General features: G+C 44.7%; 3 protein-coding genes across 3 annotated transcripts; 1 reads left to right on the top strand and 2 right to left on the bottom strand.

Moving 5' to 3' along the window:
• The first annotated feature begins 1765 nt into the window (after window positions 1-1765).
• On the top strand, window positions 1766-4179 carry LOC125625960 (feather keratin 4-like). The gene is made up of 2 exons (XM_048828620.2): window positions 1766-2106; window positions 3182-4179. Exon 2 carries the CDS (start codon window positions 3203-3205, stop codon window positions 3656-3658), a length of 456 nt encoding a protein of 151 aa, XP_048684577.1. The 5' UTR covers window positions 1766-2106; window positions 3182-3202; the 3' UTR covers window positions 3659-4179.
• Window positions 4180-6631: 2452 nt separating this feature from the next.
• On the bottom strand, window positions 6632-9177 carry LOC125625956 (uncharacterized). Its single transcript, XM_048828616.2, has 2 exons — window positions 9157-9177; window positions 6632-7779 (listed from the first exon to the last, which is right to left on the bottom strand). Exon 2 carries the CDS (start codon window positions 7761-7763, stop codon window positions 7152-7154), a length of 612 nt encoding a protein of 203 aa, XP_048684573.1. The 5' UTR covers window positions 7764-7779; window positions 9157-9177; the 3' UTR covers window positions 6632-7151.
• A 9012-nt stretch (window positions 9178-18189) lies between these two features.
• LOC142069925 (uncharacterized) lies at window positions 18190-20735 on the bottom strand. The gene is made up of 2 exons (XM_075122720.1): window positions 20715-20735; window positions 18190-19337 (listed from the first exon to the last, which is right to left on the bottom strand). Exon 2 carries the CDS (start codon window positions 19319-19321, stop codon window positions 18710-18712), a length of 612 nt encoding a protein of 203 aa, XP_074978821.1. The 5' UTR covers window positions 19322-19337; window positions 20715-20735; the 3' UTR covers window positions 18190-18709.
• Between the last annotated feature and the right edge of the window lie 4341 nt (window positions 20736-25076).

Raw genomic sequence — 25076 nt, 5'->3', positions numbered from 1 at the left:
CTTCGTTTTCCTATAAATACACCAAATGCAAAATTACATTCGAATGAAAATGAAATATCCCCAAATTCTTTGGCTTTGAATCACGACCTGATTAAAGGAATGACATGAGAGCCCGTGGCCTCTATTTTTTTTTTTAAGTGACTCTATTACTCATTGCAGAGGCGTCTAATCCCAGGAACAATTTATTAATCTTCTAAGAATACAACCCTTTTTATGTGTGAAACACCAATACGTGTTTGTCAGGTGCTTTGGAATCTTGAGTTGTGAGAACGCCGAAAAACTTCCACCCGTAACAACCTTACTATCCTTGTTTTTTTTGGCATAGAACAAGAGGCACGTGGAGGTGAAGGTCACACGGGGGTCTGTTCCAGAAACAGAAATACAACCCAATAGTTCTGACTCCTCGTAACACAGAGTAAGTTCGAGGTTCACCCCTGTTACACGCTGTTACAAGGCGACATTAGTAATATCTCGTGCTAAAAAATGTGTGCATCCTTGGATCTAAGCATCAACAGTGAAAAAAAGACTAACGTTTGATACACTTTAATTGTTTCTTCTTTACACTTGAGGACAACACTTCTCCAAAGGAATTACAAGTCTCGCAATTTCTATCTTTTCCTTGGCGGTGGTAGCATTGCAAATCATAGTATATCATTCAAGCATCAAAAACTCGCTATCTAAGGAACTTGGGCAGTGAATTTCAACCTACAGTGATTAAATGAAGGGATTGACACTGCTCAGGTTAGAAGAAGTGGCATTGGGGGTGTATTTTCTACTTTACAGATCATTCCAACTACAGCTGAAAAGCTTTCTGCAGAATGCCCTAAACGTATCTTCCAAAAAAAGGGTGTCACAGGGATGGAGCACGTGCTTAGCCCGTGGTAGGAGGAGTCAGAAGTATTGGGCTGTATTTCTGTTTCTGCCACTCATACCCGTGCAACCTTCACCTCAATGTGCTTCTTTTTTCTCTACCTAGAAATCAGGGATAGTGAGGATGTTCAGACTGGAAATTGTTCAGCGTTCTTTGAACTGAAGATTTCAAAGCACCGAAGAACACTCATTGGTGTTTCATAAATGCAAAGAGTTGTATTCTGAGACTATTATTAAATTGTTTTGGGATTAGAAGCCTCTGCATTCACTAATAGAGTCACTTGAAAAAAATAGAGGCCAAGGTTTCTTGTGTTATTCCTTTAATCAGGTCATGATTCAAAGCCAAAGAATTTGGGGATATTGCATTTTCATTCAAATGTAATTTTGCATTTGGTATTTTTTAAAATTATTATATAGGAAAATGAAGATGCTCTCATGGTGGAAATCAGCACAGTTGCTTCAACTTCAAAGCAAGTCCTTGCGAAAACGTTCTTTGAAAGTTTAAGGTAACCTGACTGCTCTAACCTGAGCAGTGTCAATGCCTTCATTTAATCACTGTAGGTTGAAATTCACTCCTGGGCAGAGGGTCATCACAAAGGCTTGTACTATACCTAAGTCCATGCTAAGACGTAGTTTGAAAGTTTAAAGCAGAACTAAAGTTGTCCATAGGCATTGTTCGATCCCCCCGCCAAAGGGTGAATTTGAGACTTAAGGTCATGACAGGAAACGCACTGAAGGCAAAGGAATATTTCCAACTGATTACAAAGGGAATTGGATCTGAGATGGGGATGGAGGTTGTGAGAATGCAGAAAAATAGCTCTCTGCTTCCAAGCAGGTTTATAATGAAATGTCCAGTGCCCCTAAGAATGACCAGTATGAACAGAAAGGACCAAAGGGGAGATCTGCTCAGGACAGCCAGTTGTGCTACTGATGCAGCTCTGAATCACCTTGACATGCATTCTCATTGCACCACCAAGAGAGTCACTGGAATGACACAAGCAATGCAGACTGCAACGTGCATTATTAGGATTAGTCCAATAATCCCAAACCCTGAGAAAACAGCAGGTTCAAAAGGAGCATTTACCGAGGCATTATACTTTGTTTGGTAGCTAGTTAGGACTTCCTGTACCAAATGCAACGCAGATCCTCCAGGCAGTCCTAAAAACTGTATAAAAGGATTCACTGCTCAGGTCTCTTCTAAACGCTTCTTTGGACTTCGTCTCCTCGGTGAACTGGGTAAGTCCAATTGGACTCAATCTCTTTCCAACACAAGAGCTGTCACAGTAGGGTCCATTTTCATTTTAAGACTAACTCTTGTACATACTCTCTGTATTTTTATTAGGGACGAGGGTGTTTCTCCATTATCGTCTTTTGTAGTTATTCACTTGCAAGTGCTGGTGGATCCATGATTCGGAGCCACAGGTGGGGATTTTAGGAGCACCATATGCAATTGGGAAACATATTTCCGATTAACTGGAAATAGAATTAGGGCATTTAAATCTTTAAAGTAATATTAGAAAGTTCCTCAGCCATTTTTCTCTGGGATAGATTAGGAAGAAACTTCGCCACCTTAGGCCATAAATGGCCAATTCAGGGGGTCTTCTTTATGCTGAAGGAGCTGTGACTCCTCACTGTTGGAGCCAGGAGAATTATTAAGCTGACAACTGGTGTGATCCAATCTGGCAATTCCTACATTCTTATGAGCAGAAATGCCCACTGAAGATTCTTACACTCAGATGGTGTAATTTAGGGTCGCTCCATGGAAGTCAGTGGACCTGAACCCATTTTACCAGAGCTGAGGATCTTGTCCTTAGTGATTTCTTTGGAGAAAGGAAAAGTTTCTGTTCCTTCCTTAGCAAGTATTGGTGACTCCCAGGGTTTGGAAAACCAAAGAGCCACACTCTGACACTGGACTCAACTGGTTTGCATGCAGAGGTTGAATCCTCAAGGGAAAGGGAAAGATCAGCATTATCCCAGCCAAGTTCTCTTTGAGAAATGTCTATAACGGTCACAGCATCCCAGGTATCCTTCAAAGAAATAATTACACTTATTCCAGGCGGTGTTTTTAGACAGGTCACTGAGAGGGCTTCAAATGGGACAATTGGGAGGTACATTTAGTGTGAGTGGATAAGAGGCAAAGAAAGAGGAAATAGGAACAAATATATAGCCAAAAAGATAGGAACTAAGTCCACTCCTCCTGTCTCTCTCGGGCCCCACGTAGACCTCACTACTACAGTAACTGAGGTTTGAGTCCTTTCTTTCACTGGCACATGTACCTTCTTTTTACTCTACTCCCTGTTGTGTGTTTCAGGTTTACCTCCATCACAGAAAGATGTCTTGTTCCAGCCTGTACTATCCAGAATGCGGGGTGGCCCGGCCCAGTCCAGTTTCTGGCAGCTTCAATGAGCCGTGCGTTAGGCAGTGCCCTGACTCCGAAATAGTGATCAGACCATCCCCAGTTGTCGTGACCATCCCAGGACCAATTCTCAGCAATTTCCCTCAGCAGAGTGAAGTGGCAGCTGTTGGAGCACCTGTGGTCGGAGCCGGCTATGGGGGTTCATTCGGTTTGGGGGGATTGTATGGGGGCTATGGAGGCCGTTACGGAGGATTGTATGGTTACGGGGGATTAGGTGCTTACGGGGGCCGTTATGGATTCGGGGGATTGAGTGGTTACGGGGGCCGTTATGGTGGATGGTGTGGTTACGGGGGAGGTTACGGTTATGGAGGATTATCCGGTTCCGGGGTATCTTGCCATAGGTACCTGAGTGGAAGCTGTACACCATGTTAAACCCTGCAGGAATATCAATGGTAAAAGAAAAGACCAGGAAATGAAGAACAAGCTACAGATTCAGATGGAGATTTCAGAAGCGCTGTGCAGGCATGGCTCCACTTGAATTCAACGCGAGCTGTGTCTGCTCAGCGCCTTTGTCTCCTAGACCCATTTCTAATGTTATGCTTATAAACTCTTTCTGCCTATGCTTTCCCAACCGCGTGCTTAGTCTCTCAGTCACATGTGGACTCATTCTGAATTACACTCAGGCTGTTTGCACTAACCCCGTAGTCTGACGGAAAGAGGGGCCTTAAGACAGGCATTAGTTGTATTTATTATCACTCGAATTTGTTTGTCCAACTCTGCACCTGCGAAAAAGGAAAAACAACTTCTTGCCTCAAATGCATCGCAAGGAAGCGGGTGATCGGTCGCAGCCCTTCTGGAAACACGTGAAATACCTTCTTTCTGTTGTGTATTATTTCTTTCTGTAACTGTGTATTGCAAATTTCATTCTCATTAAAAACTATGCTGCATCGTAATATCGGTGTTCTGGCTTTCCTTGTTCCTCCCTCCTTGTTTAGAAATCCTGCTGCATGAAATTCACCCCTGTAGAGCAGGCAGCACCAGACACCTCTCAAGTTGCAACTTTCGAAGGCATGGAGTGGTAGGAGAGTAAAGCCCTTTAAGTGGTTCATAGCATTATGCAGGCTCTCTGCACAGGGGTGGAATTCTTCCTTGCATCATCTGTTTTGCAAAAAGTCTTTTCCTCCTAAGTCTTACACAGATTTTCACCTTAAGAATGTAAATATTTCCTTTCATTTCAAAAAGACCAATCACGTGCTTCATGGAAAGTGTCTGTGTGAGTCTTTGCTGGATAGCCACCCAGATTTTCGGAAGGAAAAGAATACTGGCCACCCCTAAAGACAAATGACATTACACCAAAGTCATTTGCAGCAGTCAGGAATCTCCTCTGTGATATGAAGAGATTAGTACACTGACCATTACTTCAGTACAAGAATCTAATGGTGTTTTAGGAAGCTGTTCCTCCTTGCGCTCCATATTACCATTCTTATGTAAACCCCCCTGGCTGTACCATAGCTTGATATTGCAGGAACTGCGCAGAGCAAGTTTGCATTTTCTACTATGTTTTTCTTCAACATTTTCGTGGGTCTCAGTTCCCGGAAAATGAGGATTTTGCACTAATCAAATTTTTGATTTGACAACGCAAAAGAAAAAAATGTATCCAGACCATCCCGGCTCTTCAATGACATGATGTAATACTCACACAGTGAGGGGAGATTTAGCCATCTGCCACCGGGTGTTATTTAAGGGTAACACAGCTCTATTCAACGTCATACCATACCTATTGACCCCTCCTTGGAAGGGAAGAACATAGGCATTGCTGCAGCAGATCAGGCCTCTCTCCCACAGTGGTGAGTGCCCGAGGCTTCACAGGGAGGTGCAAGAAACCCAGCAGAACACAGGCATGGGATCACCTGCCCCCAGAGGAACTTTTTCACTATCCCCCGTCAATCCGATCTGCCCCCACGGACGATTGGACGATGCCCTGAAGCACAAGAGTTTATATCCCTGCCAATCTTGAAGAAATGCAGTAAATCCATCTCAGTCACTATTTCCTCCAGAGTACTGTGAGCACCATTCTCTCTGCATCACCAAGAGAAATGTCTGAGGGCATCCCTCTCTGTAGAGATACACCAGGATCAATAACGAATTTAAAGCTGCAGCGTTAAAGGCCTGAATTGCACAGGAATACATCTTTTTGCCATTAAGCAATGAGCCTTTCACCCCCAGATCACAGCTTCATTGAGAACAAATACCCGAATTTCGCCAATCTCCCTCTCTAACATATTCTCAGTCCTTTCCCTCAGGAAAGCACAGTGGGATCTCCAGCAGCAGCTGACACTGGAGGTGGTGATGGGGGCGTATGTGGTGATAGAACCTTATTCCGTTATGGAGGCTTATGTAGTTGGGGGGTCCCTTTGGTTCTGGGACATGACATGGTTATCGGGATTCATATGGTTAGGAAAAAGAAAAGGAGGACTTGTGGCACCTTAGAGACTAACCAATTTATTTGAGCATAAAAGATTCTGTGGTTACAAGGCACTTTATGGTTGTGGGAGGAATATAGTGTTGCGGGGATGGTGATGGGGCCATGGGTACCTTAATGGAAACAGTGGGCTCTGTTAAACCCAGTAGGCATATGCAAAGAAAAAGGAAGAACCAGGAAATGAACAGCAAGATACAGATTGATGGTTTAGCGCATAGGCCTGTCTTTGAGAAGTCCTGAGTACATCGAACTCTTTGTGAAATAACAAAAGAGCTCCACTTGATCAGCACCTCTGCAAACATGCCGAATGTTTCCCATCATTCACAGGATGGGTCTTCTAATGCCTTCCTGGCTATGCGCTTCCACTGTTATCAACACAGTGGGCCTGATTCTCTACTGCGCTATGGGTTTTTACACCACTCTGTAAAGTGCAAAGGCAGCAGGGCCTTAAGGTGTATGGGACCGACATTTGTAGTGACTTTCCTGCCTCTTTCCAATGCCAGAGGAGTGTCACAAGACTTTAGTGTCAAGGAGAATCCGGCTAGGTTCTCTCCTATCCAGGAATAAGGAGCGTTTCTTTAAGCCTTTTAACTTTCTAACAGCAGCTGCACAACGTAGAAACTTTTTGATCTTCAGCTTTTGTTGTGTTTTCGTTACCTTGTGACAGACCAGGGTGAAACAAGGAATTAACAATGGTGGCAAACAGACTTGATTGTCAAACTCTACAGCTGTGATCTTTTAATATCTCGAAAAGCTTCCACATCGCTATGAACCACTTAAAGGGCTTTAATCTCCTATCACTCCATGCCTTCGAAAGTTGCAACTTGAGAGGTGTCTGGTGCTGCCTGCTCTACAGGGGTGAATTTCATGCAGCAGGATTTCTAAACAAGGAGGGAGGAACAAGGAAAGCCAGAAGACCGATATTACGATGCAGCATAGTTTTTAATGAGAATGAAATTTGCAATACACAGTTACAGATAGAAATAATACACAAGAGAAAGAAGGTATTTCACGTGTTTCCAGAGGGGCTGCGACTGATCACCCGCTTCCTTGCGATGCATTTGAGGCGAGATGTTGTTTTTCCTTTTTCGCAGGTGCAGAGTTGGACAAACAAATTAAAGCAATAATAAATACAACTGATGCCTGTTTTAAGGCCCCTGTTTCCTTCACACTGAGGGGTAAGTGCAAACAGCCTGAGTGTAATTCAGAATGAGTCCACATGTGACTGAGAGACTAAGCACGCGGTTGGGAAAGCATTGGCAGAAAGAGTTTATAAGCATAACATTAGAAATGGGTCTAGGAGACAAAGGCGCTGAGCAGACACAGCTCGCGTTGAATTCAAGTGGAGCCATGCCTGCACAGCGCTTCTGAAATCTCCATCTGAATCTGTAGCTTGTTCTTCATTTCCTGGTCTTTTTTTTACCATTGATATTCCTGCAGGGTTTAACATGGTGTACAGCTTCCACTCAGGTACCTATGGCAAGATACCCCGGAACCGGATAATCCTCCATAACCGTAACCTCCCCCGTAACCACACAGTCCACCATAACGGCCCCCATAACCGCACAGTCCGCCATAAGGGCCCCCGTAACCACACAATCCCCCGAAACCACCCCCATAACCATACAATCCCCCGTAACCGCACAGTCCACCATAACGGCCCCCGTAACTACTCAATCCCCCGTAACCATAACGGCCCCCATAAGCACCTAATCCCCCGTAACCATACAATCCTCCGTAACGGCCTCCATAAGCACCTAATCCCCCGTAACCATACAATCCTCCGTAACGGCCTCCATAGCCCCCGTACAATCCCCCCACACCGAATGAACCCCCGTAGCCGGCTCCGACCACAGGTGCTCCTACAGCTGCCACTTCACTCTGCTGAGGGAAAGTGCTGAGAATTGGTCCCGGGATGGTCACGACAACGGGTGATGGTCTGATGACCACTTCAGAGTCAGGGCACTGCCTAACACATGGCTCGTTCCAGCTGCCAGAAACTGGACTGGGCTGGGCCACCCCGCATTCTGGATAGCACAGGCTGGAGCAAGACATCTTTCTGTGTGCAAACCTGAAACACACAACAAAACATAAGAAGATAAGAATGGCCATACTGGGTCAGATCAAAGGTCCATCAAGCCCAGTATCCTGTCCTCTGACAGTGGCCAATGGCAGGTGCCCCAAAGGGAAAGACCAGGTTATCATCAAGTGATCCATGCCCTGTCACCCAATCCCAGCTTCTGGAAAACAGAGGACACCACTCCTGCCCATCCTGGCTCATAGCCATTGATGGACCTATCTTTCATGAATCTATCTAGCTCCCTCTTGAACCCCATTATAGTACTGGCCTTCACAACAGCCTCTGGCAAGGAGTTCCAGAGGTTGACAGGGAATAGAGTAAAGAAAAGGTACTAGTGTCAGTGGAAGAAAAGACTCAAAACTCGGTTACTCTTGCAGTGATGTCGCTGTGGGGCCCAAGAGAGAGAAGGAGTGGATTTAGTCCCTATGTTTGTGGCTGCGTATTGGTCCCTATTTCCTCTTTCTATGCCTCTTATCCACTCACAGTAAACTTCCCTCCCAACAGGCCCATTTGAACCCTTCTCAATGACTTTGTCTGAAAAACCAGTAAGAGTAACTATTTCATTGACGGACCCCCGGGATTCGGTGTCCATTATAGACATTGCTCAAAGAGAACATGGCTGGGATACTGCTATCATTGGCTTTCCTTTGAAGATTCAACCTCTGCATTCAAACCAGTTGAGTCCAGTGCCAGAATGTGGCTCTTTGGCTTTCTAAACCTTGGGAGTCACGAATACTTGCGGATGAATAAACAGAAACTTTTATTTTCTTCAAATAAATCACTAAGGACAAGATCCTCAGCTCTGGTAAAATGGGTTCAGGTCCACTGACTTCTATGGAGCGACAATAAATTATACCATCTGAGTATAAGAATCTTCAATGGGTATTTCTCCTCATAAGAACATTGGAATTGCTAGACTGGATCACACCAGTTGTCAGCTTAATAATTCTCCTGCCTCCAATAGTGAGGAGTAACGGCTACTTCCAAATAAAGTAGAAGACCCCTAAATTGGCCATGTATGGAATAAACTGGGAAAGTTTCTTCCTAATCTAGCCAAGCAAAAAATGGCTAAGAAACTTTCTAAAATTACTTTAGGAAGATTTAAATGCCCGAAATCAATTTCCAGTTATTAGGAAATATGTTTCTCAGTTGCATTTGGTGCTCCTAAAATCCCCACCTTTGGCTTCAAATCATGGATCCACCACAACCAGCTACTGATTATCTACACAAGATAATTATGTATGGAACAACGCTCTAATCCCTGATAAAAATCACAGAGCGTACATGCAAGATTCAGTCTTAAATGGAAATGGATCCTACTGTGACACCTCTTGATGTTAGAAAGAGTTTGATTCAAATTGGACTTACCCAGTTGACCGAGGAGCTGAAGTGTGGAGAAGTGTTTAGAAGGACCCTGAGTTGTGAGCGCTTTTATACAGTGTCTAGGACTGCCTGGAGGATCTGTGATGCGTTTGGTACAGGAAGTCCCATTTAGTTACCAAACAAAGTTGCATGCCTCGGTAAATCCTTCTTTTGATGGAGCTGTTTTCTCAGGGTTTGGGAGTATTGGGCTAATCTCAGCTTCAAAGGGAGTGACATGCACGTTGCAATCTGCATTCCTAGTATCATTCCAGTGACTCTCTTGGTGCTGCAATGAGCATGCATGTCAAGGTGATTCAGAATTGCATCAGTAGCACAACTGGCTGTCCTGAACAGATATCCCCTTTGGTCCTTTCAGTTCATGCAGGTCATTGTTAGGGGCATTCTACAGTTCATGATAAACTTGCCAGGAAGCAAAGATCCATTTTTCTGCTTTCTCACAAGCTCCACCCCCAACGGGTCAGATCCAATTCCCTTTGAAAACAATCGGAATCATTCCATTTCACCTTACGATGATTAAACCTTGACCTAACATAGGACCGCCACTTGTGTCACCAATGGTATCTCAAAGGGTTTCCTAGACCAGATTTACTCATGGGTCCATGGAAGGGAGAGGGGGGAGTTGAAGGAAGCAGTGCTCTTTTCTAGAAAGGTTTTCAGTTAAATCATTAAATTTGTACTCTGTTAGAAACCATAGAATCATAGAATATCAGGGTTGGAAGGGACCTCAGGAGGTCATCTAGTCCAACCCCTTGCTCAAAGCAGGACCAATCCCCAACTAAATCATCCCAGCCAAGGCTTTGTCAAGCCTGACCTTAAAAATATCGAAGGAGGGAGATTCCACCACCTCCCTAGGTAACGCATTCCAGTGTTTCACCACCCTCCTAGTGAAAATGTTTTTCCTAGTATCCAACCTAAACCTCCCCCACTGCAACTTGAGACCGTTACTCCTTGTTCTGTCATCAGCTACCACTGAGAACAGTCTGGAGCCATCCTCTTTGGAACCCCCTTTCAGGTAGTTGAAAGCAGCTATCAAATCCCCCCTCATTCTTCTCTTCTGCAGACTGAACAATCCCAGTTCCCTCAGCCTCTCCTCATAAGTCATGTGTTCCACTCCCCTAATCATTTTTGTTGCCCTCCGCTGGACTCTTTCCAATTTTTCCACATCCTTCTTCTAGTGTGGGGCCCAAAACTGGACACAGTACTCCAGATGAGGCCTCACCAATGTTGACTAGAGGGGAATGATCACGTCCCTCAATCCGCTGGCAATGCCCCTACTTATACATCCCAAAATGCCATTGGCCTTCTTGGCAACAAGGGTACACCGTTGACTCATATCCAGCTTCTCGTCCACTGTAACCCCTAGGTCCTTTTTTTGCAGAACTGCTGCCGAGCCATTTGGTCCCTAGTCTGTAGCGGTGCATGGGATTCTTCCGTCCTAAGTGCAGGACTCTGCACTTGTCCTTGTTGAACCTCGTCAGATTTCTTTTTGGCCCAATCCTCTAATTTGTCTAGGGCCCTCTGTATCCTATCCCTACCCTCCAGCGTACCTACCGCTTCTCCCAGTTTAGTGTCATCTGCAAACTTGCTGAGGGTGCAATCCGCACCGTCCTCCAGATCATTTATGAAGATAGTGAACAAAACCGGCCCCAGGACCGACCCTTGAGGCACTCGACTTGATACTGGCTGCCAACTAGACATGGAGCCATTGATCTCTACCTGTTGAGCCCGACAATCTAGCCAGCTTTCTATCCACCTGATAGTCCATTCATCCAGCCCATACTTCTTTAACTTGCTGGCAAGAATACTGTGGGAGACCGTGTCAAAAGCTTTGCTAAAGTCAAGGAACAACACGTCCACCGCTTTCCCCTCATCCACAGAGCCAGTTATCTCGTCATAGAAGGCAATTAGATTAGTCAGGCATGACTTGCCCTTGGTGAAACCATGCTTACTGTTCCTGATCACCTTCCTCTCCTCTAAGTGCTTCAGAATTGATTCCTTGAGGACCTGCTCCATGATTTTTCCAGGGACTGAGGTGAGGCTGACTGGCCTGTAGTTCCATCTCTCTATGACTGAGCTGACAAGAAACTGAGGTCTTGCAAGATAATGGACTGACTAAGCCCTGGAAGAAGCCCAGGAGAGATGGAAATCATGGATTATGGGTGAAGGAGGAAAGGGCTTTTGGCTGTGATTTGACATAGAGTCCCACCAGCCACAGGTTATGTTGCATAAAACATTCCTGCAAGAACCAGAATGTTGTTTTAAGTGTAAAATATATCTCTAGGAGTGCATTCTATATCCAGGGAAGAAGGCAGAAATGTCCTCCTTTGACTTTAAGGCCCTGCACCTCTTTCAGTTTGAAGCAACTCTGCGGATTAACGCCAAGGGAGCCCCTTCGTTTTCCTATAAATACACCAAATGCAAAATTACATTCGAATGAAAATGAAATATCCCCAAATTCTTTGGCTTTGAATCACGACCTGATTAAAGGAATGACATGAGAGCCCGTGGCCTCTATTTTTTTTTTTTTAAGTGACTCTATTACTCATTGCAGAGGCGTCTAATCCCAGGAACAATTTATTAATCTTCTAAGAATACAACCCTTTTTATGTGTGAAACACCAATACGTGTTTGTCAGGTGCTTTGGAATCTTGAGTTGTGAGAACGCCGAAAAACTTCCACCCGTAACAACCTTACTATCCTTGTTTTTTTTGGCATAGAACAAGAGGCACGTGGAGGTGAAGGTCACACGGGGGTCTGTTCCAGAAACAGAAATACAACCCAATAGTTCTGACTCCTCGTAACACAGAGTAAGTTCGAGGTTCACCCCTGTTACACGCTGTTACAAGGCGACATTAGTAATATCTCTTGCTAAAAAATGTGTGCATCCTTGGATCTAAGCATCAACAGTGAAAAAAAGACTAACGTTTGATACACTTTAATTGTTTCTTCTTTACACTTGAGGACAACACTTCTCCAAAGGAATTACAAGTCTCGCAATTTCTATCTTTTCCTTGGCGGTGGTAGCATTGCAAATCATAGTATATCATTCAAGCATCAAAAACTCGCTATCTGAGGAACTTGGGCAGTGAATTTCAACCTACAGTGATTAAATGAAGGGATTGACACTGCTCAGGTTAGAAGAAGTGGCATTGGGGGTGTATTTTCTACTTTACAGATCATTCCAACTACGGCTGAAAAGCTTTCTGCAGAATGCCCTAAACGTATCTTCCAAAAAAAGGGTGTCACAGGGATGGAGCACGTGCTTAGCCCGTGGTAGGAGGAGTCAGAAGTATTGGGCTGTATTTCTGTTTCTGCAACTCATACCCGTGCAACCTTCACCTCAATGTGCTTCTTTTTTCTCTACCTAGAAATCAGGGATAGTGAGGATGTTCAGACTGGAAATTGTTCAGCGTTCTTTGAACTGAAGATTTCAAAGCACCGAAGAACACTCATTGGTGTTTCATAAATGCAAAGAGTTGTATTCTGAGACTATTATTAAATTGTTTTGGGATTAGAAGCCTCTGCATTCACTAATAGAGTCACCTGAAAAAAAAAATAGAGGCCAAGGTTTCTTGTGTTATTCCTTTAATCAGGTCATGATTCAAAGCCAAAGAATTTGGGGATATTGCATTTTCATTCAAATGTAATTTTGCATTTGGTATTTTTTAAAATTATTATATAGGAAAATGAAGATGCTCTCATGGTGGAAATCAGCACAGTTGCTTCAACTTCAAAGCAAGTCCTTGCGAAAACGTTCTTTGAAAGTTTAAGGTAACCTGACTGCTCTAACCTGAGCAGTGTCAATGCCTTCATTTAATCACTGTAGGTTGAAATTCACTCCTGGGCAGAGGGTCATCACAAAGGCTTGTACTATACCTAAGTCCATGCTAAGACGTAGTTTGAAAGTTTAAAGCAGAACTAAAGTTGTCCATAGGCATTGTTCGATCCCCCCGCCAAAGGGTGAATTTGAGACTTAAGGTCATGACAGGAAACGCACTGAAGGCAAAGGAATATTTCCAACTGATTACAAAGGGAATTGGATCTGAGATGGGGATGGAGGTTGTGAGAATGCAGAAAAATAGCTCTCTGCTTCCAAGCAGGTTTATAATGAAATGTCCAGTGCCCCTAAGAATGACCAGTATGAACAGAAAGGACCAAAGGGGAGATCTGCTCAGGACAGCCAGTTGTGCTACTGATGCAGCTCTGAATCACCTTGACATGCATTCTCATTGCACCACCAAGAGAGTCACTGGAATGACACAAGCAATGCAGACTGCAACGTGCATTATTAGGATTAGTCCAATAATCCCAAACCCTGAGAAAACAGCAGGTTCAAAAGGAGCATTTACCGAGGCATTATACTTTGTTTGGTAGCTAGTTAGGACTTCCTGTACCAAATGCAACGCAGATCCTCCAGGCAGTCCTAAAAACTGTATAAAAGGATTCACTGCTCAGGTCTCTTCTAAACGCTTCTTTGGACTTCGTCTCCTCGGTGAACTGGGTAAGTCCAATTGGACTCAATCTCTTTCCAACACAAGAGCTGTCACAGTAGGGTCCATTTTCATTTTAAGACTAACTCTTGTACATACTCTCTGTATTTTTATTAGGGACGAGGGTGTTTCTCCATTATCGTCTTTTGTAGTTATTCACTTGCAAGTGCTGGTGGATCCATGATTCGGAGCCACAGGTGGGGATTTTAGGAGCACCATATGCAATTGGGAAACATATTTCCGATTAACTGGAAATAGAATTAGGGCATTTAAATCTTTAAAGTAATATTAGAAAGTTCCTCAGCCATTTTTCTCTGGGATAGATTAGGAAGAAACTTCGCCACCTTAGGCCATAAATGGCCAATTCAGGGGGTCTTCTTTATGCTGAAGGAGCTGTGACTCCTCACTGTTGGAGCCAGGAGAATTATTAAGCTGACAACTGGTGTGATCCAATCTGGCAATTCCTACATTCTTATGAGCAGAAATGCCCACTGAAGATTCTTACACTCAGATGGTGTAATTTAGGGTCGCTCCATGGAAGTCAGTGGACCTGAACCCATTTTACCAGAGCTGAGGATCTTGTCCTTAGTGATTTCTTTGGAGAAAGGAAAAGTTTCTGTTCCTTCCTTAGCAAGTATTGGTGACTCCCAGGGTTTGGAAAACCAAAGAGCCACACTCTGACACTGGACTCAACTGGTTTGCATGCAGAGGTTGAATCCTCAAGGGAAAGGGAAAGATCAGCATTATCCCAGCCAAGTTCTCTTTGAGAAATGTCTATAACGGTCACAGGTATCCTTCAAAGAAATAATTACACTTATTCCAGGCGGTGTTTTTAGACAGGTCACTGAGAGGGCTTCAAATGGGACAATTGGGAGGTACATTTAGTGTGAGTGGATAAGAGGCAAAGAAAGAGGAAATAGGAACAAATATATAGCCAAAAAGATAGGAACTAAGTCCACTCCTCCTGTCTCTCTCGGGCCCCACGTAGACCTCACTACTACGGTAACTGAGGTTTGAGTCCTTTCTTTCACTGGCACATGTACCTTCTTTTTACTCTACTCCCTGTTGTGTGTTTCAGGTTTACCTCCATCACAGAAAGATGTCTTGTTCCAGCCTGTACTATCCAGAATGCGGGGTGGCCCGGCCCAGTCCAGTTTCTGGCAGCTTCAATGAGCCGTGCGTTAGGCAGTGCCCTGACTCCGAAATAGTGATCAGACCATCCCCAGTTGTCGTGACCATCCCAGGACCAATTCTCAGCAATTTCCCTCAGCAGAGTGAAGTGGCAGCTGTTGGAGCACCTGTGGTCGGAGCCGGCTATGGGGGTTCATTCGGTTTGGGGGGATTGTACGGGGGCTATGGAGGCCGTTACGGAGGATTGTATGGTTACGGGGGATTAGGTGCTTACGGGGGCCGTTATGGATTCGGGGGATTGAGTGGTTACGGGGGCCGTTATGGTGGATGGTGTGGTTACGGGGGAGGTTACGGTTATGGAGGATTATCCGGTTCCGGGGTATCTTGCCATAGGTACCTGAGTGGAAGCTGTACACCATGTTAAACCCTGCAGGAATATCAATGGTAAAAGAAAAGACCAGGAAATGAAGAACAAGCTACAGATTCAGATGGAGATTTCAGAAGCGCTGTGCAGGCATGGCTCCACTTGAATTCAACGCGAGCTGTGTCTGCTCAGCGCCATTGTCTCCTAGACCCATTTCTAATGTTATGCTTATAAACTCTTTCTGCCTATGCTTTCCCAACTGCGTGCTTAGTCTCTCAGTCACATGTGGACTCATTCTGAATTACACTCAGGCTGTTTGCACTAACCCCGTAGTCTGACGGAAAGAGGGGCCTTAAGACAGGCATTAGTTGTATTTATTATCACTCGAATTTGTTTGTCCAACTCTGCACCTGCGAAAAAGGAAAAACAACTTCTTGCCTCAAATGCATCGCAAGGAAGCGGGTGATCGGTCGCAGCCCTTCTGGAAACACGTGAAATACCTTCTTTCTCTTGTGTATTATTTCTTTCTGTAACTGTGTATTGCAAATTTCATTCTCATTAAAAACTATGCTGCATCGTAATATCGGTCTTCTGGCTTTCCTTGTTCCTCCCTCCTTGTTTAGAAATCCTGCTGCATGAAATTCACCCCTGTAGAGCAGGCAGCACCAGACACCTCTCAAGTTGCAACTTTCGAAGGCATGGAGTGGTAGGAGAGTAAAGCCCTTTAAGTGGTTCATAGCATTATGCAGGCTCTCTGCACAGGGGTGGAATTCTTCCTTGCATCATCTGTTTTGCAAAAAGTCTTTTCCTCCTAAGTCTTACACAGATTTTCACCTTAAGAATGTAAATATTTCCTTTCATTTCAAAAAGACCAATCACGTGCTTCATGGAAAGTGTCTGTGTGAGTCTTTGCTGGATAGCCACCCAGATTTTCGGAAGGAAAAGAATACTGGCCACCCCTAAAGACAAATGACATTACACCAAAGTCATTTGCAGCAGTCAGGAATCTCCTCTGTGATATGAAGAGATTAGTACACTGACCATTACTTCAGTACAAGAATCTAATGGTGTTTTAGGAAGCTGTTCCTCCTTGCGCTCCATATTACCATTCTTATGTAAACCCCCCTGGCTGTACCATAGCTTGATATTGCAGGAACTGCGCAGAGCAAGTTTGCATTTTCTACTATGTTTTTCTTCAACATTTTCGTGGGTCTCAGTTCCCGGAAAATGAGGATTTTGCACTAATCAAATTTTTGATTTGACAACGCAAAAGAAAAAAATGTATCCAGACCATCCCGGCTCTTCAATGACATGATGTAATACTCACACAGTGAGGGGAGATTTAGCCATCTGCCACCGGGTGTTATTTAAGGGTAACACAGCTCTATTCAACGTCATACCATACCTATTGACCCCTCCTTGGAAGGGAAGAACATAGGCATTGCTGCAGCAGATCAGGCCTCTCTCCCACAGTGGTGAGTGCCCGAGGCTTCACAGGGAGGTGCAAGAAACCCAGCAGAACACAGGCATGGGATCACCTGCCCCCAGAGGAACTTTTTCACTATCCCCCGTCAATCCGATCTGCCCCCACGGACGATTGGACGATGCCCTGAAGCACAAGAGTTTATATCCCTGCCAATCTTGAAGAAATGCAGTAAATCCATCTCAGTCACTATTTCCTCCAGAGTACTGTGAGCACCATTCTCTCTGCATCACCAAGAGAAATGTCTGAGGGCATCCCTCTCTGTAGAGATACACCAGGATCAATAACGAATTTAAAGCTGCAGCGTTAAAGGCCTGAATTGCACAGGAATACATCTTTTTGCCATTAAGCAATGAGCCTTTCACCCCCAGATCACAGCTTCATTGAGAACAAATACCCGAATTTCGCCAATCTCCCTCTCTAACATATTCTCAGTCCTTTCCCTCAGGAAAGCACAGTGGGATCTCCAGCAGCAGCTGACACTGGAGGTGGTGATGGGGGCGTATGTGGTGATAGAACCTTATTCCGTTATGGAGGCTTATGTAGTTGGGGGGTCCCTTTGGTTCTGGGACATGACATGGTTATCGGGATTCATATGGTTAGGAAAAAGAAAAGGAGGACTTGTGGCACCTTAGAGACTAACCAATTTATTTGAGCATAAAAGATTCTGTGGTTACAAGGCACTTTATGGTTGTGGGAGGAATATAGTGTTGCGGGGATGGTGATGGGGCCATGGGTACCTTAATGGAAACAGTGGGCTCTGTTAAACCCAGTAGGCATATGCAAAGAAAAAGGAAGAACCAGGAAATGAACAGCAAGATACAGATTGATGGTTTAGCGCATAGGCCTGTCTTTGAGAAGTCCTGAGTACATCGAACTCTTTGTGAAATAACAAAAGAGCTCCACTTGATCAGCACCTCTGCAAACATGCCGAATGTTTCCCATTATTCAAAGGATGGGTCTTCTAATGCCTTCCTGGCTATGCGCTTCCACTGTTATCAACACAGTGGGCCTGATTCTCTACTGCGCTATGGGTTTTTACACCACTCTGTAAAGTGCAAAGGCAGCAGGGCCTTAAGGTGTATGGGACCGACATTTGTAGTGACTTTCCTGCCTCTTTCCAATGCCAGAGGAGTGTCACAAGACTTTAGTGTCAAGGAGAATCCGGCTAGGTTCTCTCCTATCCAGGAATAAGGAGCGTTTCTTTAAGCCTTTTAACTTTCTAACAGCAGCTGCACAACGTAGAAACTTTTTGATCTTCAGCTTTTGTTGTGTTTTCGTTACCTTGTGACAGACCAGGGTGAAACAAGGAATTAACAATGGTGGCAAACAGACTTGATTGTCAAACTCTACAGCTGTGATCTTTTAATATCTCGAAAAGCTTCCACATCGCTATGAACCACTTAAAGGGCTTTAATCTCCTATCACTCCATGCCTTCGAAAGTTGCAACTTGAGAGGTGTCTGGTGCTGCCTGCTCTACAGGGGTGAATTTCATGCAGCAGGATTTCTAAACAAGGAGGGAGGAACAAGGAAAGCCAGAAGACCGATATTACGATGCAGCATAGTTTTTAATGAGAATGAAATTTGCAATACACAGTTACAGATAGAAATAATACACAAGAGAAAGAAGGTATTTCACGTGTTTCCAGAGGGGCTGCGACTGATCACCCGCTTCCTTGCGATGCATTTGAGGCGAGATGTTGTTTTTCCTTTTTCGCAGGTGCAGAGTTGGACAAACAAATTAAAGCGATAATAAATACAACTGATGCCTGTTTTAAGGCCCCTGTTTCCTTCACACTGAGGGGTAAGTGCAAACAGCCTGAGTGTAATTCAGAATGAGTCCACATGTGACTAAGAGACTAAGCACGCGGTTGGGAAAGCATTGGCAGAAAGAGTTTATAAGCATAACATTAGAAATGGGTCTAGGAGACAAAGGCGCTGAGCAGACACAGCTCGCGTTGAATTCAAGTGGAGCCATGCCTGCACAGCGCTTCTGAAATCTCCATCTGAATCTGTAGCTTGTTCTTCATTTCCTGGTCTTTTTTTTACCATTGATATTCCTGCAGGGTTTAACATGGTGTACAGCTTCCACTCAGGTACCTATGGCAAGATACCCCAGAACCGGATAATCCTCCATAACCGTAACCTCCCCCGTAACCACACAGTCCACCATAACGGCCCCCATAACCGCACAGTCCGCCATAAGGGCCCCCGTAACCACACAATCCCCCGAAACCACCCCCATAACCATACAATCCCCCGTAACCGCACAGTCCACCATAACGGCCCCCGTAACTACTCAATCCCCCGTAACCATAACGGCCCCCATAAGCACCTAATCCCCCGTAACCATACAATCCTCCGTAACGGCCTCCATAAGCACCTAATCCCCCGTAACCATACAATCCTCCGTAACGGCCTCCATAGCCCCCGTACAATCCCCCCACACCGAATGAACCCCCGTAGCCGGCTCCGACCACAGGTGCTCCTACAGCTGCCACTTCACTCTGCTGAGGGAAAGTGCTGAGAATTGGTCCCGGGATGGTCACGACAACGGGTGATGGTCTGATGACCACTTCAGAGTCAGGGCACTGCCTAACACATGGCTCGTTCCAGCTGCCAGAAACTGGACTGGGCTGGGCCACCCCGCATTCTGGATAGCACAGGCTGGAGCAAGACATCTTTCTGTGTGCAAACCTGAAACACACAACAAAACATAAGAAGATAAGAATGGCCATACTGGGTCAGATCAAAGGTCCATCAAGCCCAGTATCCTGTCCTCTGACAGTGGCCAATGGCAGGTGCCCCAAAGGGAAAGACCAGGTTATCATCAAGTGATCCATGCCCTGTCACCCAATCCCAGCTTCTGGAAAACAGAGGACACCACTCCTGCCCATCCTGGCTCATAGCCATTGATGGACCTATCTTTCATGAATCTATCTAGCTCCCTCTTGAACCCCATTATAGTACTGGCCTTCACAACAGCCTCTGGCAAGGAGTTCCAGAGGTTGACAGGGAATAGAGTAAAGAAAAGGTACTAGTGTCAGTGGAAGAAAAGACTCAAAACTCGGTTACTCTTGCAGTGATGTCGCTGTGGGGCCCAAGAGAGAGAAGGAGTGGATTTAGTCCCTATGTTTGTGGCTGCGTATTGGTCCCTATTTCCTCTTTCTATGCCTCTTATCCACTCACAGTAAACTTCCCTCCCAACAGGCCCATTTGAACCCTTCTCAATGACTTTGTCTGAAAAACCAGTAAGAGTAACTATTTCATTGACGGACCCCCGGGATTCGGTGTCCATTATAGACATTGCTCAAAGAGAACATGGCTGGGATACTGCTATCATTGGCTTTCCTTTGAAGATTCAACCTCTGCATTCAAACCAGTTGAGTCCAGTGCCAGAATGTGGCTCTTTGGCTTTCTAAACCTTGGGAGTCACGAATACTTGCGGATGAATAAACAGAAACTTTTCTTTTCTTCAAATAAATCACTAAGGACAAGATCCTCAGCTCTGGTAAAATGGGTTCAGGTCCACTGACTTCTATGGAGCGACAATAAATTATACCATCTGAGTATAAAAATCTTCAATGGGTATTTCTCCTCATAAGAACATTGGAATTGCTAGACTGGATCACACCAGTTGTCAGCTTAATAATTCTCCTGCCTCCAATAGTGAGGAGTAACGGCTACTTCCAAATAAAGTAGAAGACCCCTAAATTGGCCATGTATGGAATAAACTGGGAAAGTTTCTTCCTAATCTAGCCAAGCAAAAAATGGCTAAGAAACTTTCTAAAATTACTTTAGGAAGATTTAAATGCCCGAAATCAATTTCCAGTTATTAGGAAATATGTTTCTCAATTGCATTTGGTGCTCCTAAAATCCCCACCTTTGGCTTCAAATCATGGATCCACCACAACCAGCTACTGATTATCTACACAAGATAATTATGTATGGAACAACGCTCTAATCCCTGATAAAAATCACAGAGCGTACATGCAAGATTCAGTCTTAAATGGAAATGGATCCTACTGTGACACCTCTTGATGTTAGAAAGAGTTTGATTCAAATTGGACTTACCCAGTTGACCGAGGAGCTGAAGTGTGGAGAAGTGTTTAGAAGGACCCTGAGTTGTGAGCGCTTTTATACAGTGTCTAGGACTGCCTGGAGGATCTGTGATGCGTTTGGTACAGGAAGTCCCATTTAGTTACCAAACAAAGTTGCATGCCTCGGTAAATCCTTCTTTTGATGGAGCTGTTTTCTCAGGGTTTGGGAGTATTGGGCTAATCTCAGCCTCAAAGGGAGTGACATGCACGTTGCAATCTGCATTCCTAGTATCATTCCAGTGACTCTCTTGGTGCTGCAATGAGCATGCATGTCAAGGTGATTCAGAATTGCATCAGTAGCACAACTGGCTGTCCTGAACAGATATCCCCTTTGGTCCTTTCAGTTCATGCAGGTCATTGTTAGGGGCATTCTACAGTTCATGATAAACTTGCCAGGAAGCAAAGATCCATTTTTCTGCTTTCTCACAAGCTCCACCCCCAACGGGTCAGATCCAATTCCCTTTGAAAACAATCGGAATCATTCCATTGCCTTCAGTGTCTTTCCTGTCATGACCTTAAGTCTCAAATTCACTTTTTGGCAGGGGGATAGTACGATGCCTGTGGACAATTTTAGCCCCACTTTAAACTTTCAAACTACCTCTGAGTAGAGACTTCAGTGGAGCATGGGCCTTTGTGTTGGCCCTCTGCCCAGAGGTGAATTTCACCTTACGATGATTAAACCTTGACCTAACATAGGACCGCCACTTGTGTCACCAATGGTATCTCAAAGGGTTTCCTAGACCAGATTTACTCATGGGTCCATGGAAGGGAGAGGGGGGAGTTGAAGGAAGCAGTGCTCTTTTCTAGAAAGGTTTTCAGTTAAATCATTAAATTTGTACTCTGTTAGAAACCATAGAATCATAGAATATCAGGGTTGGAAGGGACCTCAGGAGGTCATCTAGTCCAACCCCTTGCTCAAAGCAGGACCAATCCCCAACTAAATCATCCCAGCCAAGGCTTTGTCAAGCCTGACCTTAAAAATATCGAAGGAGGGAGATTCCACCACCTCCCTAGGTAACGCATTCCAGTGTTTCACCACCCTCCTAGTGAAAATGTTTTTCCTAGTATCCAACCTAAACCTCCCCCACTGCAACTTGAGACCGTTACTCCTTGTTCTGTCATCAGCTACCACTGAGAACAGTCTGGAGCCATCCTCTTTGGAACCCCCTTTCAGGTAGTTGAAAGCAGCTATCAAATCCCCCCTCATTCTTCTCTTCTGCAGACTGAACAATCCCAGTTCTCTCAGCCTCTCCTCATAAGTCATGTGTTCCACTCCCCTAATCATTTTTGTTGCCCTCCGCTGGACTCTTTCCAATTTTTCCACATCCTTCTTCTAGTGTGGGGCCCAAAACTGGACACAGTACTCCAGATGAGGCCTCACCAATGTTGACTAGAGGGGAATGATCACGTCCCTCAATCTGCTGGCAATGCCCCTACTTATACATCCCAAAATGCCATTGGCCTTCTTGGCAACAAGGGTACACCGTTGACTCATATCCAGCTTCTCGTCCACTGTAACCCCTAGGTCCTTTTTTGCAGTACTGCTGCCGAGCCATTTGGTCCCTAGTCTGTAGCGGTGCATGGGATTCTTCCGTCCTAAGTGCAGGACTCTGCACTTGTCCTTGTTGAACCTCGTCAGATTTCTTTTTGGCCCAATCCTCTAATTTGTCTAGGGCCCTCTGTATCCTATCCCTACCCTCCAGCGTACCTACCGCTTCTCCCAGTTTAGTGTCATCTGCAAACTTGCTGAGGGTGCAATCCGCACCGTCCTCCAGATCATTTATGAAGATAGTGAACAAAACCGGCCCCAGGACCGACCCTTGAGGCACTCGACTTGATACTGGCTGCCAACTAGACATGGAGCCATTGATCTCTACCTGTTGAGCCCGACAATCTAGCCAGCTTTCTATCCACCTGATAGTCCATTCATCCAGCCCATACTTCTTTAACTTGCTGGCAAGAATACTGTGGGAGACCGTGTCAAAAGCTTTGCTAAAGTCAAGGAACAACACGTCCACCGCTTTCCCCTCATCCACAGAGCCAGTTATCTCGTCATAGAAGGCAATTAGATTAGTCAGGCATGACTTGCCCTTGGTGAAACCATGCTTACTGTTCCTGATCACCTTCCTCTCCTCTAAGTGCTTCAGAATTGATTCCTTGAGGACCTGCTCCATGATTTTTCCAGGGACTGAGGTGAGGCTGACTGGCCTGTAGTTCCATCTCTCTATGACTGAGCTGACAAGAAACTGAGGTCTTGCAAGATAATGGACTGACTAAGCCCTGGAAGAAGCCCAGGAGAGATGGAAATCATGGATTATGGGTGAAGGAGGAAAGGGCTTTTGGCTGTGATTTGACATAGAGTCCCACCAGCCACAGGTTATGTTGCATAAAACATTCCTGCAAGAACCAGAATGTTGTTTTAAGTGTAAAATATATCTCTAGGAGTGCATTCTATATCCAGGGAAGAAGGCAGAAATGTCCTCCTTTGACTTTAAGGCCCTGCACCTCTTTCAGTTTGAAGCAACTCTGCGGATTAACGCCAAGGGAGCCCCTTCGTTTTCCTATAAATACACCAAATGCAAAATTACATTCAAATGAAAATGAAATATCCCCAAATTCTTTGGCTTTGAATCACGACCTGATTAAAGGAATGACATGAGAGCCCGTGGCCTCTATTTTTTTTTTAAGTGACTCTATTACTCATTGCAGAGGCGTCTAATCCCAGGAACAATTTATTAATCTTCTAAGAATACAACCCTTTTTATGTGTGAAACACCAATACGTGTTTGTCAGGTGCTTTGGAATCTTGAGTTCTGAGAACGCCGAAAAACTTCCACCCGTAACAACCTTACTATCCTTGTTTTTTTTGGCATAGAACAAGAGGCACGTGGAGGTGAAGGTCACACGGGGGTCAGTTCCAGAAACAGAAATACAACCCAATAGTTCTGACTCCTCGTAACACAGAGTAAGTTCGAGGTTCACCCCTGTTACACGCTGTTACAAGGCGACATTAGTAATATCTCTTGCTAAAAAATGTGTGCATCCTTGGATCTAAGCATCAACAGTGAAAAAAAGACTAACGTTTGATACACTGTAATTGTTTCTTCTTTACACTTGAGGACAACACTTCTCCAAAGGAATTACAAGTCTCGCAATTTCTATCTTTTCCTTGGCGGTGGTAGCATTGCAAATCATAGTATATCATTCAAGCATCAAAAACTCACTATCTGAGGAACTTGGGCAGTCACATCCCTTGGGTAGCTCTGAAAATTCTCACCCCCAATTTTTAATTTAGGGTCTTGGAAGAAACTCCCCAAGTTTCCTCCATAGAGGCTTAATTCGTTCTTCTTCTGCTTTCTTCTGATGCAGCTGGTAAGTGGCACTCATTGAGACATGATATTGTACTGGATGGGCCACTCTTCTCTTCCTGTATGGCAGTTGCTACCGTCTCATATGCACAAGTGATTATAGGTGCAGTTACTCATCTGGTCTCACTTAGTGTAGCTCCAGTGAAATCAGTGAAACAGCGCACATTTACACCAGCTGAGGACGTGGTGTTTAGTGGGGTTTTTTTATTTTAAAAAGAAGCCAAACACTTCCCTTCGTTGATCAGCAAGTGTTGGTGACACACTGAGGTTTACACACCAAAGCAGCACATTCTGATGCTGACCTGAACTCCTAACATCCTAACAAGGAAAATGGCATTGCTAATGCTATCCCAGTCAAGTTCCGTGGTATAATTTTTAATGGACCAATAATCGCGTGCATTAGTGATAGATATTATATAGTGCTTAGAGACAGGGTTATTTAGGACAAAGAAAGTCACAAAAATTCAAAATAGTGGGTAGATCTTTCTTTCTTGCTTGCTTTCTTGCTTTCTCTCTCCTTCTGTCTCTCTCTTTACGTGTCTTTGTGACCTCAATTGAATTAGGAGCTCAATATAAACATTTTTATTCCACTTATCCACGCACCTTAAATTTACTCTCTTGCCTGCTGCGTTTCTCAGATTTATCTCCACTGCAGAAAGATGTCTTGTTTCACAAATGTGTGGAGAGACTTTCCACAAAGCATGTGTGGACAGCTTCAACAAGCCTTCCTTAAGGTAGTGCCCTGAGCCCACAGTGCTGATCCAACCACCCACCCTTTGTCATGATCTTCTCAGGACCAATGGTCAGTTCTTTCCCTCAGGAAAGCACAGTGGGATCTTCAGCAGCAGCTGACAGTGGAGGTGGTGATGGGGCCCTATGTAGTGATAGAACCTTATAGCATTATGGAGGTTTATGTAGTTGGGGGGTCCCTGTGGTTCTGGGACATGTCATGGTTATCGGGATTCATA

This window comes from Caretta caretta, chromosome 24 (assembly GCF_965140235.1).
Source record: "Caretta caretta isolate rCarCar2 chromosome 24, rCarCar1.hap1, whole genome shotgun sequence".
In the NCBI taxonomy this organism is placed as follows: Eukaryota; Metazoa; Chordata; order Testudines; family Cheloniidae; genus Caretta; species Caretta caretta.
The sequence above is the reverse complement of the archived record's forward strand: the minus strand, read 5'-3'. Positions and strand labels throughout refer to the sequence as shown.

Bases quoted from the DNA above. Each gene is read 5' to 3' on its own strand.
- LOC125625956 (XM_048828616.2), bottom strand. From the start codon at position 7,763: ATGTCTTGCTCCAGCCTGTGCTATCCAGAATGCGGGGTGGCCCAGCCC.
- LOC125625960 (XM_048828620.2), top strand. From the start codon at position 3,203: ATGTCTTGTTCCAGCCTGTACTATCCAGAATGCGGGGTGGCCCGGCCC.
- LOC142069925 (XM_075122720.1), bottom strand. From the start codon at position 19,321: ATGTCTTGCTCCAGCCTGTGCTATCCAGAATGCGGGGTGGCCCAGCCC.